The 19,916-nt window shown below is 39.6% G+C and overlaps 1 protein-coding gene across 1 annotated transcript in view; it reads left to right on the top strand.

Annotated features, from left to right (window-relative positions):
• Positions 1-8,863: 8,863 nt before the first annotated feature.
• The window catches only part of LOC111580895 (alpha-2-macroglobulin-like), a 28,286-nt gene continuing 17,233 nt past the window's right edge, over positions 8,864-19,916 (top strand). Inside the window, exons 1-15 of the mRNA XM_023288811.3 lie at positions 8,864-9,019; positions 9,175-9,355; positions 9,565-9,721; positions 9,868-9,920; positions 10,654-10,674; positions 12,389-12,554; positions 12,639-12,723; positions 12,818-12,947; positions 13,829-13,946; positions 14,095-14,204; positions 14,303-14,470; positions 15,433-15,660; positions 18,191-18,254; positions 18,375-18,520; positions 19,440-19,589. Of these exons, the coding sequence (XP_023144579.2) occupies positions 8,940-9,019; positions 9,175-9,355; positions 9,565-9,721; positions 9,868-9,920; positions 10,654-10,674; positions 12,389-12,554; positions 12,639-12,723; positions 12,818-12,947; positions 13,829-13,946; positions 14,095-14,204; positions 14,303-14,470; positions 15,433-15,660; positions 18,191-18,254; positions 18,375-18,520; positions 19,440-19,589 (1,857 nt within the window). The 5' untranslated portion in view covers positions 8,864-8,939. The remainder of the gene's footprint in view (positions 9,020-9,174; positions 9,356-9,564; positions 9,722-9,867; positions 9,921-10,653; positions 10,675-12,388; positions 12,555-12,638; positions 12,724-12,817; positions 12,948-13,828; positions 13,947-14,094; positions 14,205-14,302; positions 14,471-15,432; positions 15,661-18,190; positions 18,255-18,374; positions 18,521-19,439; positions 19,590-19,916) is intronic.

Below are 19,916 nucleotides of genomic sequence, written 5' to 3'. Positions count from 1 at the left end.
ATTTAATCAGAATTCTAGACTTTCAGATATCAGACTTGTCAACTTTATTTTAATCAGAGTCTCCTTGAGATTTTGCTTAAATTAATTATTTCCTCAGACAAACTGAGGATGGTGCCCCTTTTTTAACTGGTGCAAACGCAACTACAGTGGTTACGCTACAGTACATTACCATCAAAATTACAGTTAACACTCCCCTCTCTGGTGTTCAACAGGGTTCAATCACACTGACGGTCCAGTCTTCTCCCAGCCAGCAGACGCAGTGAATGATGATGCTACAAAATGTGACAAGACTCTGCAGGTGAGGAGCACTGCATACACTTCAGTACATGACAGTGAACAAGTATTGTTACAAATGCTGAGACTCTGGTCAGCTGCTGCATTAAAATTATCCTCCTTTTCTGCTGGGCATAGTGTGGTAATAATCAAACCAAATGAGTATCTGAAGAAAAAAAACCCCACTGTTACAGGACCAGTGGTCCAATATGGACAATAAGCTGATTTCTTGCTTACAAATACACCTTTAAAAAAGGACGACTTGTGGTGCTACAGCGAGACCAGAGGTACAAGACAAGGAGAGACAGAAGACATGGGACGAGTGAGGGAGAGGTATAGGAGAGACAGGCCAGAGAGAGTAAGAATAGGAGAGACAGATGGCAGACAGGAAAAAAGGAGGGAGAAAGAATGGAGAAGGATGGAGAAGAACAAGGGCAGGAGCAGGGACCATAACATTACGTAGTGCCAGAAGGAAAAGAGGGAGCGTCTGTCATCGAGTTTGTTAATGAGTTGTTTAAGAGTCACCTCACCCTGCCAGATGGAGTGGAGCCCCAAATCCAGCAAGCACCTAGAGCACTGATTCCAAAACCAGCCGCGACTTCAACTCAGAGATCAATAATAGTAAACTTTTTACAGTTTCATGTTAAAGAACTGATTCTCAGGAAGTCATGGCAGCAGAAGATTGAGATGGATGGCAAACGACTTTACTTTGATAACAATTATGCGACAGATATCATGGAGAGGCAGAAGGCATATGGTCCCATAAAAGCGGTGCTGAAAGAGAAGGGGATCCGATACTAGACACCCTACACGAAGATGCAAGTGTACTGGGACTCCGGACTGCAGATCTATGCGACAGCGGATGAAGCAGCCCAGGACCTGAATCGAAGTGGAGTCAAGGTGACGACCAAGACGAGCGCCGCAGCGGCCGCAGAGGAGCAACTGGATGCAGTGATGCTATGGAAACGTACCAGCGCTTTAGACAGAGCAGCCCATCATTCAAGAGAGAGGCTGACAGAGTTCAGACAAGGTACAGAGTAACAAAACTGAAACGAATGAAGAGATAAACGTGGCCCAGGTGAATTCGCACATTATTATCACTTTATTCGAATGAATACGTACTTTTGTGAAATTTGTTTAAAACACATCACTGAGGGCCACACTGGAAAAATGATTCATGATGTATGTAATTAGGTCAGAGGAACCGATTAGAGGGAGTGCTTTTTATAACACTAAATGTTGGACAATTCTTGTAAAAGTGGGTATTCTCACAGTACTAGGGAGGGCCCCTACAGCGAAGAGGCACTTTATCCTCTTCCCACCATCAGGGACCTTGAGGGAATGTTAACTACATCCCTTTTTTTGGAAGTCACAATGTTCTGTGTTCAAATGATGTTCCACAGTTATGTTACTCATGTTCTGAGTGGGATTGCCACACAAACCCATAAACAGTAATGTCAGAGTACAACATCGAGATATTGTCGTTGAATATTAATGGATAAGTCACAGATTGTATATTTACAGGAAACCCATTTGTCTAGACAGGAAAGTGAGAAGCTTAAGAGATTTGGATATGTAAATTCATTTTATAGTTAATTTCGCCATGGATGTAGAAGAGGCGTAGCCATACTCATTCCTAACTCAGTGAAATTTGAATGTATCAAAGAAATTAGTGATAAAGAAGGGAGGTTTATCCTTGTGAAAGGAAAACTGGAAAATGAAATGGTGACATTGATTAATGTATATGCCCCGCCTAACAGTGGAAAACAATTCTTTAAAACTTTGCTTGATACCATGATCTTAGAAATGGATGGAATTTTAATATGTGGTGGTGACTTTAACATTTTGATAAATAACAAACTGGACACAACAAACAAAAACAATAATACCAACCATGTTACTAAATTGATCAAGACAGCATTTAAAGAATTTGGGATAGTCAACACGTGGAGGGAATTACATCCCTCTAAAAGAGACTACACACATTACTCAGCGCCTAATGACAGTTATGCTAGAATTGACAATTTTTTATGAAGAAGGAACTACATAGAGTAAAGAAGTGCGAAATTCAGGAGGCAGATATATCGGATCATTGTCTTGAAGTCATCTTAAAAGTGTAAAAGAAAAGTACATTATGGAGGTTAAATTTGGGGATATTAAATAATAAACCAATAGTTGAAGAACTAAAGAAAGACATCACAATTTATCAAAATGAAAATGACAACGGAGAAGTCAGCCCTGTTATCTTGTGGGATGCTCTTAAAGCAGTCATAAGAGGAAAACCTATCGCAAAGACAGCAGCAATTAAAAAAAAATAGAGAGGAAGCCTATAAGAAGGAAAAGGAGAAGCTGTTTAGAATTGAAGAACAACATAAATCTACACGAGACTCTATACTGTGTCCAAGAATCAAAGAAATTAAGGATAATATTGATAGAATACTAACCACTGAAATCGAAAAGAAGACAAGATTCCTGAAGCAATCCTATTTTGAAGTGGGGCCAAGGGCAACCAAACTACTGGCAAAAAATGTAAAAAACAACAGGCTGACAGGATTTACAAGATAAGGGATATAGATACAAATCAGATAATCTATGAACCCAAAGAGATTGAAGCCAAGTTCATGAACTATTACAGAGACTTATATGCCCAACCTCCTTCTGCCGACATAGAACAAATGAAAGACTTTCTTGAGGAGCTAGATTTACCAGCAATTGGGAAAAATCAGAATGATCTTTTGACCTCACGCATTACCAAAGCAGAGATAGAGAAAGCAGTGAGTAAACTAAAGACAAACAAATCCCTCGGAAGTGACGGCCTACCATCTGAGTGGTACAATACATTCAGTGAACAACTTATACCACTACTTGAATTGTCATTTAACTATACACTTGAGTATGGTAAAATCCCGCCATCCTGGAAGGAAGCTATAATATCATTGATTCCCAAGAAAAACAATAGTGAGACTTGTTCAGATTATAGACCCATATCATTACCCAATGTAGACTACAAATTGTGTACTTCGATTATACAAAGATATTCAAAAAGATATGAAAACTTTATTAGTGACATTATAGATGAAGATCAGACAGGCTTTTTTAAGGGGCGCCAGACCCATGATAACATAGGGAGAACTCTACACATTATTAATCACATTCAAAATAAAAATATCAGTGCAGCCTTAATAAGCCTTGATGCCGAGAAGGCATTCCACACCGTTAATTGGACTTTTCTATATCAGGTACTTAGAAAATTAGGATTTAATGACAAAGCCATTCAATGTATTAAAACACTCTACCAAAAACCAGCTGCAAGGATAAGAATAAACAGCAGTCTCACTGAGAGCATAAATTTAGAACAACCAAAGAGGCAGGGCTGTTGTCTTTTACCAACCTTATTTATAATCTTCATAGAGCCCCTCGCACAAGCAGTCAGGCAGAATAAGGATCTTAAAGGAATAACAGTTCGGGGAGAGGATCACACCTTTGGACTTTTTGCTGATGATGTGGTCTGCTTCTTAGAGGACCCAGAAACTTCTATCCCCATATTAATTAACCAACTCGAGATGTTTGGCTTCTGGTCTGGCTATAAGCTTAATTTACTAAAACACAAATTTTAACATTCAATTACACTCCATCTAAAAACATATAGCTAAAATATAATTTGAATTGGAGAACAACGAAAATGAAATATCTTGGGGTCACCCTAACACAAAAAGCGGATGAACTATATGAAGCTAATTACATTCAAATGGATAAGGAAATTAGGAATGATTTGGATAGGTGGACTGTACTTCCACTAGACCAGACCTGGGCATCCTACGGCCCGCTGGCCACATCCGGCCCGCTGGATGACCCTGACTGGCCCGTACGAGGTCACTGGAAAATATTAGAAGTCAATGCAAATATATTCCATCACAATACATGCAAACAATACGCCTGTACTGCTTTTATTTTGAAAGATCTGCTAAGTTAACGTTTTTTCGCGCGTGCTTTCCATACTTAGCTGATTGGTTTGTTGGTCAGCTTCAGCCCGGGAAGACGTCAGCTAACGGCAAAAAAGAAAGATTGATTCCGAATGCAGAGTTTTTAATAAGGCATGGACTTCCAAGTATTTCTTCACGGAAGTCAGAGGTAAAGCTGTGGGCTAGTTTGTGGCGAACAGATGGCGGTCCTCAAGGATTATAATATGAATCGACATTACGAGACCAAACATGCGGAGAAGTACAAACATTTGACTGATGCAGAGCGGAGAGGCTATCTGAAGGTTTGCTAGCTAAACTGCTAAAGCAGCAAGGATTTTTTTTTTTTACCAAAGCTCACATCAAAGGATGCAGCAGTCAAGACGAGTTTTCTAATATCCTACAAAATCGCCAAAAGCAGTAAGCCATTCCCTGTTGGAGAGTTTATAAAAGAATGTCTGGTGGACTCTGCAGCGTTTATATGCACGGAGAAGAAAGGAGCGTTCGTTAATGTGGCCCTTTGGAGGCGAACCGTAACGAGGCGGGTGGAGAGCAGCGCCGAGAATCTGGAGCTTCAGCTGCACAACAAAGTGTACGATTTTGACATTTTCTCCTCGGCTCTGGACGAGAACTGTGATGTCCGTGACACAGCCCAGTTACTCATCTTTGTACGTGGACTAACAAAAAACCTTTGAGATGACGGAGGAGCTGGCAGCTGTGCAGCCAATGAAGGGACCACGACGGTGAGTGATTTGTTCCCTGAGGTAAATACATGTATGAACAAGCTGGGACTAAAATGGGAGAATTTGGTTGGTGTTACAACTGATGGCTGTCCAAATTTGACAGGGAAAAATGTTGGACTTTTGAAACGGATGCAAGATAAAGTGACTGAAATAAACCCAGAACAGAAACTGATATTTTTGCATTGTATTATACATCAGGAGGTGCTGTGTAAGTCAGTGCTAAAAATCAACCACGTGACTGATGTTGTAACTAAAGTAGTTAACTTCATCAGGGCAAGAGCACTGAATTACAGACAGTTTGTTGTCTTTTTGGAGGAATGAGAGTGAACATTGTGACCTTGGTGGCCAGACAGCTGTCAGATGGATCAGCCTGGGCAAGGTGCTTAAACGAGTTTGGGATCTGAGAGCAGAGATTCAAGAGTTGGGCACTGTACATCACTGTATTGTTTCATTTACTGTTTTTATTGAGATATATATTGAGCCGAGCTTTTAAGTGTACTGGTCTGGCCCTTAACAACCGTCAAAGTTTCTCATGTGGCCTCATATGAAAATTAATTGCCCACCCCTGCACTAGACATTGGGTCAAGTATAGAGACCATCAAGATGAGTATTCTCCCTTGGCTCCTCTATTTTTTCAGTCTTTACCCATTCAGATACCAGAAAAACAGTTCAGAATATGGGATAAAATCTTCTCAAGGTTTATATGGAATGGTCATAGATCAAGAATTAAATTTGAAACATTGCAGATTAGGAAAGATAAGGGAGGGATGGCGTTGCCAAACCTTAAGGAATATTTTCATGCAGCGCAAATTAGATCCGTGCTTTGCTGGTGTGACAAATTCTATATGGCAAAATGGAAAAATATAGAGCAATTCATACAAGGAAGAGAAATTCGGCCTAATTGGATAATTGAACAAGTGGATACTGTCACTCAGTTTACATTTAAATTGTGGTTTAATTTAGAGATCTTTTTCAGGAACTGATATTTATCAATTAACCACTGATTCAGTAATATAATTTCTCATGGTCTGTTCTCTGTCAGCTGATCACTTCTTGATTCTGTCTTTCAGGAATTCTTAATGGTTCAATGATTCTCAAAGCATTTCTCACCCTTCAAAACTTACTGTCTTTGTTGTGTAGCCTATTGTAAAGTTCTGTCGATAGTAGCAATACAGAGCTAGATGCAGGCGCTGTGTGTGTAAGTGCAAGGGGACGAATTCAGATTCATAAATTAGCAGCACTGGAAGATACCCAATTAAAATACGTGTTAAAAAAAGTTTTAAAACATGCCTTATTTAATGTATCAATATTAAAAATATACTTTAATACACTTCATAATAATGAAAATATTAAGAACCAAATATAACATAAATACAGATAAAATTAAATAAATCGAATGCGTAATATAAGATGCAATGTACCAGATCCACTGGATCCCCTTACTGAGGCTCACTAATGATGTCATTAAGATTATATAGTAAGAATAATAATGGAGAGCTGCAGTTCCTTTGGGCAGCCACATTGGACAAGTCATGTTTTCAGTAAAACATACAGTCAGAAAGACTAACGAGTCTCAGATATTGAGGTCAGTCGTATCCAATACCATGCTCAGTCCAAGAACTAAGACTTTTATTTTCACTATGTTGTAGTGACAGTTTCAGTTCTGTGATATGTTCTGAGGTTTGACAGAAATTCCTCCAGGATATATTTTTTCTCTAACTGAAGAGTTTATTAATTCTTTAAGTTTGCTACTGAATAGAAGCTTGGATATCAGCCTACAGCTCATTAGACTCAGTCAGTGCACCTGTTTTTAGACTTTAGTGGAGCAGCAGCATTTCAGAAACTAATATCAGAGAACATAACTGCCACCAGGTCATGTAGTAACCACTTTTAGCCTGAGTTAAGAGCTGGTCAGCATCAGAAAATAAAACAGTCAGTGATGCTCAGAAATTCAGGTACATAAACATTATCAACGTTCAGTCCTGTTGTGTGTCGTCATACTTATGAGTGGCTTCATTTACTGAGTTTACTCCATAGCTTAGGCATCATTCTTTTCATAGATATGACAGATGTGAATATTTAAGTCTCTGCTCAGGATGAATCTTTGATATCTGATGACACCAAGTGAAATCAGCTCTGAGAACTTCTCAACAAAACATCCTGTGTATCTTGGTGGCCGATACAATGTAATGATGAGTGCTGGTACTTGTGCTTTGAGTTTACCAACAAGGTATTCAGACAATGTAAATTCATCAAGGTCAGTGTCATTTCATACAAACTATAAAGATAAACAGGCTGCAATCTCTCCTGTCATGTTTTGTGTCACACTGTCCTGATCAGTGTCATGCTGCTGTAGCCTATCGCATCATTACCCAAAAAGATTTTTTTGCCAGTGATCTGACATTAAGAAGAGCTCATTTCAGCTGCAGGGATTCTGTCATCAGAACAGAGACTGAATGTGGATGAACATTAATGACTGAGACATGTGTAGATGGTCTGTAATTCCTGCAGCATGTCTGACCATGGTACCGTTTGTTTCAGTCACTTGTATGCATAGAGAGGTGGTATCTCTGGTAGACACCTGAGAAATTATCTCTGTTGTTAGAGCTAGTAAAAAAGTTCAAGCTGCCTGAGTTTCTGTACGGCAGATTTACAGACACTGGTAAAACTCAAGTTTTTTCCTTGTTAGCATGTTCATATGATGGTGTTTTTTATATGATAGAAGACGTAGAGGGACGCAGGGACTTCATAGATCTGCAGATTCTAGAGGAAGCAACAGTGTTCAGTTACATTGAGATCACTTTAAGCAATGAAGCAATATTTCTTTAAAGCATTACATGTATAACGTTAATATACAGATTTAAGTTTCCAGGATTTAAATGCCAACCATAGAGGGACTGTAACTAATGGTTTGACTTGTGTCTATGGTGGGGAGACATACAAGTTATCTGTCTGCGTGTTCTGTCCTCAGTGCTTATCCTCATATGATTGCTTTGGTTTGGCATCCCAAGGACATGATATAAGTTGGCACCAAGTAGTCTGGATCCAGAGATGTCTGCATGACTCTCATCAGATTTTGAACAGTCTTTATAGTCTCAGCAGGCATTGATATTGTCAGAAACGTTATTGCATTTATGAGGTACTCCGATGTCAGCCATGTTTTCGGACCACAGAGTCCCCTGAAAGATCAGATTCTTTTCTCCAAAATCAGCTGTGGAACAAGATGACACATTCTGTGATTTAAACTTGGCTGATCTCTACAGCTGCAGGAGAAAGTCTTTTTCAGCATCTCAGAGCCAGTTTTCTGTTGTAGACACAGTGTGGACAACAGTCCTCATATAAAAATATTCATGTTACTTGGATTTGTAAAGAGGGTACATCACATCACGCTGGGAAAAGGGCTTTGTTTCAGAACTGCACTGACTGTCACTCTAATGCCTCCCACTGATGTAGAGAAATAGCATCAGTTACAGGCTGCAGCTCTTAGATGTGCCTTCGTCACCATGGAAAGAAAGTGTCAACCTTAATGCTGAGAATATATCCTAGATGATGTTACAGCATCTGATAGTGAAGCTGGAATACTTGCATGAAGTTACAGATTTATAATGTTCTGTTATTGTTCAGACACTGTTGGAGAAATGTTACAGCTCTGAGTGTCGTATTGTCCACTTTTAGTAAATGCATCTGTTACTGTACAAACTGAATGAAGTTGGGGAAACAAATCCACATCAAATATGACTTGAAATGATTTTTGTCAACTTCAGACCTTGTCTGTTTAAGCTGCTTAAAATAGGCTTTCATTAACTGTATAAGATCTGCAAATGAAGTACTTGTGAGATTCCTAGAGTCCAAGGAGGGGGTTGCATGATGAGAAGGGGTGTGTTTGTGAGAGAGAAGCTGGGCTGGGTTTCTGTATCTGCAGCTATTTAACAGATGTTGACTCTGAGGATCATCACAGTCAGTCATGGGTCGTCCTGGGATTCAGACGTGGACATGGGCAGTGTGTGCCTTCTGGATGTGTGTGAGCCGAGCACTGGCTGGGCCGTAAGTTTATCTCTACCGTCTGAGGAAATAGCATCATTTGTTTAGTCTTTTTGTAAATGAATTTTTCAGCTTGTTCACATGAATACTGAGCTGAGGTTTCTTCCACACCAGAGTGAGAGTAACAGCTGTGTATGTGTGAATCTGTCTGTCTGTAGGCAGTATGTGGTGACGTTTCCTGCAGTCCTTGAAGCTGGAGCTCAGACCAAACTGTGTGCAAGTCTCATGCAGCCCAGCGAGACTCTGCTCATGACCGTCACTTTGATGTCCGAACGCGAGAACACAACTCTTCTCCAGCGGACATCCAGCACAGACTTTCATGAATGCTCTCGGTTTACGGTCAGCTCTCAACATTGGTTTTGATTTATATGCTCATTTTCAAAAACAGTCTTTGAAAATGTCCTCATTCAAATACAGATTTCTTTAAGTTGGACAATATTTCTTGGATGTTATAACATTTAATACCAGTATATTGATACTACTTTAATACAACAAAAACAGCCTTGCTATTGGCTCTGTTGACTCGTGTTTAAAATATTTTCTCTCAGACTCCTGCAGTGCTCAATGAGGAGCTGCAGAATGTGGAGGTAAAGGTCCGAGGCTACACATTTTACTCAAGAGAGGTCAAGAAAGTCATGATCAAAGCCTATAAATTATTGACATTCGTCCAAACGGATAAACCAATCTACCTCCCAGGACAAACAGGTAACTGCAGGAAGCAGGAAATAGGAACGTTATGTTAAAGAATGCAACACAGATAACAAAGGGGACTGCAGGAGTAAATTATATTCCTTCTAACCTTATGTGATTTGCTGAGATGTAAAAATGGAATCTCTTTGAATTTCTTTCAGTGCATTTCAGAGTGGTCACACTGGACACCAAGTTTAGACCTGCTGATCAGCTGGTGAGTGACTGAACCGTTGCTGTTTTAGAGCTCATTTACTAAGTGTTTGTGATAACGCAGCTGTTCATCATTTGTTCAACTGTTCGCTGGGAAACGTACATCAGCTGGTAGAGTTGAACAGAAGTTAGCCAATCAAGTGACTGACATGGGAGATCAACATGGGTGTGCACTTTAACCTGAGTTAAGTTATGGCCACAATTAATCACCTGTTGGTCGTTCCACCTCAGTTCACCAAATGCCCCACACCTGACCATCTTCAATTTAACAGATTTTTATGTGTGTTTACAACATCATGTAACTAGTTTGAAAAGTTCTGTCAAAGCAGGGTTGTGCCATTGAAGACCAGATGTACAATTTCAGGAGTCAAGCTACATTATTTGTGAAGTTATGGCACCTCATCTTCTTTAAGACTTTCTAACTCAGAAAGTTACAACACCTGTAGCCAAACATTTTACATAATTTACTTAGTAACATAGGTGTGCACAGATAAGTAATCAGACAAATATGAAATGGTAAGGCACGAACTTTTCTTAAAGTTGGTGAACTGAACATTCCTGTCAGTGGATCAGTAGTCGCCTACAGCCAGAGCCTCTTCAGGTCAGCATTGACTGCACTGAAGCTGAAACAAAGGAAACTGTCTCACGCAGACTCATTAAGACACTGAATAATGAGAAAAAGATACACTCTCCTGTCTTTTGACAAATCTCTCTCTCTTTTTTGTTTTTATTTGCAGTACGACATCATTGAGATCGAGGTAAGAAAACCAAACTCATGCATTCTGTGTGATCAACTAAAATAAGTGCATAGTTCAACAGCTATGAGATGTGGATGTTGATTCTAATTAGGGCTGCCACAAACGACGCGTCGACTAATCGCCTGAGCACGATACGTCATCAAAAGCGGAAGTGAGCGCGCAATGCAACAGAAATCACCGTCCGAGTGGAGCGCGGAACACGCATGGACATCCGCGCTGTATCGTGCATATATAGCATATGCACGATGCGGCGCAGATGTCCGCGCTGTATCGTAAACGCGGATGTCCACGCTGTATTGTGCGTATATAATATATGCATATGCTATATATGCACGATACAGCGCGGATGTCCATGCGTGTTTCGCGCTCCACTCGGACGGTGATTTCTGTTGCATTGCGCGCTCACTTCCGCTTTTGATGACGTATCGTGCTCAGGCGATTCGTCGACGCGTCGTTTGTGGCAGCCCTAATTCTAATATCAGTATTTCACAGTTAGCAAGGACTCCTGTCACTGTTGAATATACATTACATACTGGACAAGATCTTTTTACAGTTTTACAGTCTTTCAGCTGTAAAGTGTCCATATTCTGCTTTTGGGTTTTCTCTCTCTTTCAGTGTGTTATGCAGCTGCTTTTCATTCATGTTAAAAGTCTGCAAACTCCAGAGTAGTCCAGAGTACACACCACATTAAAAGTTATTCTCTCCTGCAGAAAACACCTTTCTTTAGCTGTCTGAAACACCTTATTTGAATTTCAGTCTTTTCTTGTCTTACTGATTGACATCATCATGTAACACATTAGCACAACACCTGCCTAGCGGCTAGTGTGGTCCTCTTCCACGCAGTCCGTCATCATTTATTCATTACCACTGCTTCTGTTAGAGCTACATCTCTGCCTACACTCAGAAATGTGGAGTTACTAACTAGGGTTACCTCATGTCGGTTGGGCCGGCTGACCAGTCAGAGGAGACGGGGTTTTCCAGGAGGGGGGCTTTACAGAGACGGGAGCTAAAACGGAGCATTTTAGACAGAGGCTGAGAAGACGAGCTGCATCATGTACACTATGAGTAAAGCAGTGTGTGTGTTTGAGCATTATAACATGGAAACATATACTAGTAGACCCTCAAATACAATTGTGAAACTACAAATGAACATCACAGGAGTTCTCTATTAAGACAATTACAAATCATGACATTAAGTCTAGCAGCAGCTAACATGATTGACAATAAATGTATGTAATGACGACAGTGAGCAGGAAAACCTCGTTCAACCTATGTGTTAAAATTCATTCTTGACTTTGGAAAAGCTTCCTGACTTAAAAGTCATGTTTTAGTTAATGTAGTTCAGCAACCTTACCTCAGTGTTCACTTACTAGCTTTTTCCAGAGCTCACAACAGGTGGAGTTTGATCAGTTTGTAAAATTTGTTTTGCACAACTTCCACCCAACACCTTACACCAGTGAGATTTTTGAAGCAGTTGCTAGTAAATGGACTTCACTAGCAAGTCCATTGAGAGTAGTTTCAAAGTGTGTGAACAAAGAAAGATTCAGCCTTGCTTCACCCAAAAGTACTCTGAGTAATTACGCTCCTCTCAGTCTCATCTGCACTTCTTTGGAAAGAGAAAACAACACCAACAGCATTGTACTTTCATTTGTATTCACAACTTTCCTGTTTGCATCATAAATGCCTGTTGCTTCCCACTGATTTCACTGAACAGGATCCTAACAAGAACAGGATTGGACAGTGGCTGAATGAAGCATCTGATGGTAAAATAGTGCAGCTTTCTTACTCCTTGAACTCTGAGGCCCGTGAGGGAATCTACCAAGTCATTGTGTCCATTGGTGAAGATAAAATACATCACACTTTCAAAGTGGAGAAGTATGGTAAGTTTGGGAGATTGTATTTGTGTGCCAGTTGTGTTCATTTATAATGAAGTACAAATGCTAACATGAATGTTTTGTCCCCAGTTTTGCCTAAATTTGACGTAACACTAAATGTAAGTGAGGAAGTAAGTATTGGGGACCAAGAAATTAATGCGAAAGCATGTGCAAAGTAAGTAAAAGGCCTTTTATGACAAATAAAATCTAAAGTAGGCCCAGTTTGAGAAGTGAATAACTGGTTAATTGTTTCTTTTTTATTTAATTAGTTACACGTTTAGACAGCCTGTGCCAGGATATGTTACAGTTGAGATGTGCCGACCTCTTAATCGATATCTTTCTCGTCCTGATCTCGAGGATGAAGAATTAACTCCCCCCTGCCACATAGAGACAAAGCAGGTACAGTTTCTGTTATTACAGTCTCCTCTTTCATTCTTTCATAAAGCAGAGGCTATGTCAATACAGCATTCTGTACAAGTATCTGTACTACATTCACCATTTAATATAACCTGTAATACGTATATTCTACAACCAACTAATTAGTATCCAAGTATGTCTTTGTTCCACCGACATAAATGACTTCTAACTTTGTGGACTGAATTTTCATCCAGTCAGCACACTTGAGGAGATGACAAAAGTGATATCACACAGACACTAACAGACCTGAGCAGACTCTTGTGGATCCTCGTGAACAATGCATTTTCATAGGAAAAACTTACCCAGAAGAACATGAAGCAATGTGTTGAATTCACCCACAGAGCTCTATGTTCCTCATAGTGACATGCATGATGACCCACAGTCCCCCTTTTAGCCGTCTAGCAAATGTCAGGGGCTTGAAGGTCCTGGGTTCAAATCTCAGTCTGAGATCTTTCTCTGTGGAGTTTGCATGTTCTCCCTGTGACTGTGTGGGTTTTTACCGGGTGCTTCGACTTCCTCCCACAGTCCAATTAACTTCAGGATGTCTCCTGAAGTTAATTAGTGATTCTAAATTGTCTGTAGGTGTGAATGTGAGTGTGATTGTTTGTCTCTATGTGTAGTCCTGTGATAGACTGGTGACCTGTCCAGGGTGAACCCTGCCTTCACCCTAAGTCAGCTGGGATAGACTCCAGCCCCCTGCTGCCCTACAGAGGTTATAGCGATGTGTAGATCATGGTTGGATGGATGGATTATATTGCATGACCTCCATCTCACTCCATCTGATAGTTGAAAGTTTGCATCTCTGATGTATGACATAAATCCTGTGTATTATTTTGTATCTTTGTGTTTTTCCTACTCTGTAGGCAGACAACAACGGCTGTGCCACTTTTGCATTCAAGATGTCAACTTTCACCAAAATTGCTGGAAAGGCATTACAAGATGTGCTTAATGTCAGTGCTGAAGTGGAAGAGGAGGGGACAGGCAAGTATTATTGTTATTGTAATAAATTATATTATTTTAATAGATCACTTTTCTAATCTGAAAGGAGAGTTACTGTTTCAAGACAATATTATGTATTTCAACAATAAGGCATTCACAGTGTTGTAACATGGAGGCTTTTCATATTCAGGTATTTTACGCCTACAAAAGGGCAGAATAAAGATTTCGTATGTTATTGGAAGGCTGTCTTTCTTTGACACGCCCAAGATTCATGAGCCAGGATCAGTTGTGGAAGGAAAAGTAAGTGAAACATGTCTTGTGTTTTTCTGCATCATGTACTGCACAAAGCAGCCTAAATCATGTGCATTCCCAGTGATACAACTTTGTGCTTTCAACAGGTTAAAGCAGTTCACTACAATAATGCACCCATTCCTGACATGCCAGTGTACCTGTTTGAGGGTGAAACATGGTCGTCACGACGACTGCAGAATCTCACCACTGACAGCAGTGGTGTTGCCAGCTTCTCATTAAGCACAGAGAACTTAAATGGGGATATTCGCCTCCATGTGAGTAAAAAGTGGTACTACACTCTAAAAAAAAATAATGTTTCAGCAAAGATAAATAAATGTAGCAGTTAGCATTATATTTAAGTTAAGACAAGTTTTAATAAAATTATGTCCAACCAACAGACTGCATTGAGTTGGGGGATTAGCTTTTCTTCTGCAATCAAAAGTATTTTTAATTAGTACTTAATTAATGAATGTCAGCATTAACAAAGGTTTTTAAGTTGACACATGAACAAAGTAGCTCCAAATAGGTTTCCGTGTTATTTCAAAGAAATGTTGTGTTTTTAGTGTATTGATTACCATAATATTGATCACACGTTGATCGGCATTTAAATAACTTAGTGGCTCCTATTAGACTTTGTTCAGTAGTGTTTTGATTTTCCATATTTTTTCCATCTTACCGCTTTTATGAAATAAATGAATTCAGCAGCAAGATTATTTCCTCTCTTCTAGTTTTTTTCTCATATCACATTTTAAAATATTCACAAAGTTGAATTTATTTGTAAAAGACCTTGAGTTATCAAGTTATCAAGCCAATTTCATAAAGCTGCCTCAATCTGATTTCAGGTTTAAATCAACAGAAGCAGAAATTTAAATTTAAATTCCACACAATATAGCGGTTGATGCAATTATCAAAAAATTCACATCACCCCAACTTATTAAAACAATGTTTGCAACCTAAGAGGTTTGTCTAATCAGTAAAATACTGTTTTTATCTTTCAATAATGCATTTAATTAAGTGATGAGAATATGTCCCTTCAACTTGTTTTTTTACACTGAAAGCTGCCATGAAAGTAACAACACAGACTAAAAACCAACTGTAAAATGATCTCTTAGTATACTGCAGTTATTCAAGATGCTACCATTGTAACTAGTGATCATATTTAAACTGTTTAGTATTTTGTTTATCTACCTTCTCCTCCACAAACAACTGCTAACAATATTTCTTTTTTCCAATGTAGATAAGCAGCTCACCGACACTGAAGTACCCCCCATATAAAACTCCTTTCTATGAGTCTGGATCTCACACACTGTCTATGTTCCAACCTCCGTCTCTTGACACTCAACCAGTCAGCTTCCTGAAGGTGAAGACGAACGATAAAACACTTGCCTGTGATGCAGAAGCAGACATCACCATCCAGTACGTTGTAGTGGGAGAACGCCAGGACACTGTGGACATCATGTATCTGGTGAGTTGGTTGTCAACTTGTCACCGGTTCTCTTCCAGAGACAATGAACAGTTGAAAGATGTTTTTAACAAATGCTTTAATTTCATTTATTGACTTCTTACTTTAAGGAACACTTCCATTGAGTGTACCTCTTATATGGTCAGTGGTACTATTTTAGTGTGGAATAGGTTTAGTCCTAATCTTTACCAGGACCTGCCAGCATGAAGCCTACTGATCTCATGCAGTATTATAAAAGAGTGTTTTTCAAGCTAGTACATTCCTTTTTTTCAACATGAGTTCATTTGGTCTTATCAGTGGTGGAGGAAGTATTCAGATCCTTTACATCAGTGAAAGTACTTTATTGTCAAAGTACTCTGTTACATGAACAGGTCCTGCATGGAAAATGTTACTAAAGTGAAAGTACTAAACATCACAGTATTCAGTGCAGACAAATGTCCCCTTTGACTGTTCTATTACATAATTAGATTAATATTGGCACATGTATTATTACAGAAACAGGAGTTCACTGTTGTATCCAGTTGATGTGGAACTAATTTTGAACTATTTTATACAGACCCAATGGTTATTTAAAATATTATCCATTTATTTACTATTAGTTGCTTGTGTAAAGGCAAAAATCTGAAAATGGTGACAAATACAGACTAATTCTGCAACAGATGATCAATATTTTCTTTCACTTGGCGAATTGGTCGATTTGTCAGTTGATAAATTGATGAGTGGTTTTAGCTTGAACTTGTATAAACTGTCAGGTTTATCAATTTATCAGTTTCCATCAATTCAAAACATCATATTGTAAAAGTTTCTCATGTTTTGGTTGCAAAAATATCAGTTTGTAAAGTAACATAACTTTCACAGTTGAAACTTAAAGAAGAAGTTTCTTTCAGGTTTACAGCTCAGAATATTTGAAAGTGATTCCTCCTCGTGTCAGTGGTGTGAACAGAATTAGTCTTACAGGATCTCAGTACAGTCAGATTAGTGCTTTCACAGTGAAGTGACAACAGAACCAGACATACTGTTACAGTTCTCAAGGAGGCTCAGATGCAGGGAAAGAGAAATGACACACTCGAGGAATAGTATAAGGCTTTTATTTACAATATAAGATACAACAAAGCGGACTACAAATCTAAACCGAGGACTACAAACGAAAGGGACGGTTGTCACAGAATGCAAACTAGAGTGACCGGGAGAACTAAACCCTCAAATGGGTAGGCAAAATAATTAATCGAATTCAGATTTAACCAGAACAAAAGGGCTAATCCATGGAAGGTACTACCTATGCAGGAGAGCAAAAATACAAGAATACTACGGCAGGAAATCTATGGTACGTAGAAATAACAATCTGAGGTGCTCTGCTAAACGGGGCAGCTAAACAACACTAGGAATATCCTAGCAAGAAGACACAACAACTGAAAGTACTAAGCAAGGAACACAAAAAAAAAAAAAAAACAGGAGCTGTACAAAGCAGCGTAACACTACATGACTATACAAAGTACGCAGAAGCAAATACAATAACCTGAATCCAACAATACACAACAGAACTACCAGCCTGGCTCGAGATTGGGGACTTAGCTGATATGGAACCGAGTGGGAAACTGGGGAAGTCGTTGGCAGGTGCAGACGTTGGCAGTGGTGTGGCGTTGAGTGGAGCAGGAGATGGCATGAGGTGGCACGTGGTGGCCAGAACCAGGTGAGGTGTGAATGGGGAAGGATCTAGGAGATGGAGCTGCGGGCGTGACACATCCTTACAAACCAGTACAAACATACAACATTCGTTGGCAGACTACTTGAAATATTAGAAATGTTCACAGAACGAGTGTCACGTTCCTGTTATGAAACAGCCTCTGTAGTTGAAAGATGGTTGTTTACGTACTCTGACTTTAAGTACTGTTTGTCATTGGGCCACATTTTAGTCTTGTCTCATTTTTGTATATTTAATGTTGATATCATATCAGTACTTTGAGGCCAAATCCATCTTTTCGTAAAGTCGCCATGGTAACAGGTGTTATTCTCATCTATGAGTTTAGTGGAAAATGCTGTGTCCAGGTCCCTCTGCAGTGATATAGCAGACAGATTTTCCTCAGCAGATCCATTTGTTATTTAAAAAGTCTGAACTCTGTCACTCTGTCTGTCTTGCTTAGCTTAGCATTAGCATTACCGCAGCTACATGCTCTCCACTGAAGTGCAGCACCTGATGTTGCAGATGATTCATTTTCTTGTCCACTGAAGTCCTTTTTAGTGCCTGGTCTTAGCAATATGAAATATATCAGGCTGAAAATATTGTTCATGTTACATCCTCATCAGTTTTTCTCGTAGACTGAAACACATTGCACAGACTGGCTGCTGACAAACTCCAGACTGTTTCATGTGCACAATCTGTCAGATTTAATCATTTTATAATAGAGCTGGTTAAAGCCAAAATATGTTTAGTGAAACCAAAAACCTCAGACAGACCAAGTTATTACCTGATCAATGGACAGAAATGAAGTGAAGATGTTACCAGTCCATTCCTCATTCTGTCATTTTCTCTCAGGTCTTGTCCAGAGGAGCCATCGTCGATCAAGGACACAAACAGGTTCAATTGAAAAATAAACAAGGTGTGTAAAGACTGGCTTGAAATACCAAATCTTTGACCTGTTAAACTGATTTATGGAAGCCATTGTGGAAGATGACTGTTCAAAGTAAAATGATGTGTAATATTTGGGTTGCTATTTCAGTCAATGAGGGTGAGGTGTCCTTTAAGTTGCTAGTGTCTCCAGAGATGGCTCCAGAGGTCCAGATTGTGGCTTTTGTTGTCCTCCCCAGTGAGAATGTGATCGCCCACAGCGCTGAGTTCTCCACTGAGAATTGCTTCAGTCACAAGGTCAGTGTGGCACCAACAGCACTGATGAGATTTAGGTATAAACACAAAGTCGATTTTAGCTGGTGATACAGAAGATTAATATGTTTCCATTTATTGTCTGTTAAATTACAAATACTTTTACATTCAACTCTTTCAGTTCATGCCATAAATTAAAAAAAAACAAAACAAAAGAAAACATATAAAAATAAGTTTCAGTTCACAGGACATTGCAAAACCGTCAACCGTTTTTCATTCAATTTTGAAGTTTGGCTCTTGGAGCTAAATTTCATAATTTTTGATATTTATTCAGTTGCTTATTTTTCACTACTAAAATCCATAAAGAGCATCCTGACTCCAGGCGGGTTAGGACTGTATGAAGTGCAACCGAGACAGCATCCTCTGTAGATCTGCTCATCTGATACACAAACTGATGTCTGTCCAGATCTGTAGGGATGCTCTCTTTATATGTGTCAAAACCATCCTCTCGAAGCACTCCATAATGACCGGGGTGATGGTGACTGGGCGGTAGTCATTGAGGGTTGTAGTGACAGACTTTTTGGGAACGATGGTGGTTCATTTGAGACAGGTGGGGACTGCAGGTTGTCGTAGGAGAGGTTAATGATCGTTATGAACACCTCAGGGAGCTGGTCAGCACAGGTCCTCAGTCGGCGGCCTGCCAACATTGCTGTTGGATGTACCAGAGAAGTAAGCAGAACACTTGACCACGCTGTCTGTGGCAGTTTAACTGTTGAACTATGTACTGAACAATGATCTACCCTGAAGACACAGATCTAAACTAGTGTGTTGTTGCATGTATAAAAGTTAGAACTTATGGCAACATCGTAAGTTTACATGTGATGCTAATAAAGTCTGACTGGTTTGATGTGTGTTGTGTGTGTGTGTGTGTGTGTGTGTGTGTGTGTGTGTGTGTGTGTGTCAGGTGTCGTTGGAGTTTTCACCATCCTCAGCTGTCCCAGGAGAGGACGTCAACATGCAGCTGACGGCAAAGCCAAACTCTCTGTGTGGTGTGAGCGCCATCGACCAGAGTGTCCTCATCAAAGAGCCTGGAAAGACTCTGAATGCAGAAAAGGTAACTGCTGGTGTTAGCCACAGATAAGATAAATAAACCCCTTTCAGACATGCACTCCTTCCTGATGACATCATCGGAACATGTCGGTCTCATGTCTGAATAAGCACTTGGCTCACTTTTCCTTCAAGGTGTCAGCGGCAATTCATTAATTACTAATAATTCTAAATAAACTTTGACATGGAGACAAGATGGATCAGAATGTAACCACAAATCACACTGTCCTTTTCTTCACCACAGGGAGGTGAGCTGACACAAAGTCACAGTTTATCAGCTGCAGTTCAGTTGTTATTGTTGTTATTGTGTTGTTATTAGTATATTTTATGTAGC

The sequence above is a fragment of the Amphiprion ocellaris genome, chromosome 7 (genome assembly GCF_022539595.1).
Source record: "Amphiprion ocellaris isolate individual 3 ecotype Okinawa chromosome 7, ASM2253959v1, whole genome shotgun sequence".
NCBI classification, from domain to species: domain Eukaryota; kingdom Metazoa; phylum Chordata; class Actinopteri; family Pomacentridae; genus Amphiprion; species Amphiprion ocellaris.
This window is presented reverse-complemented; position numbering and strand designations above follow the sequence as displayed.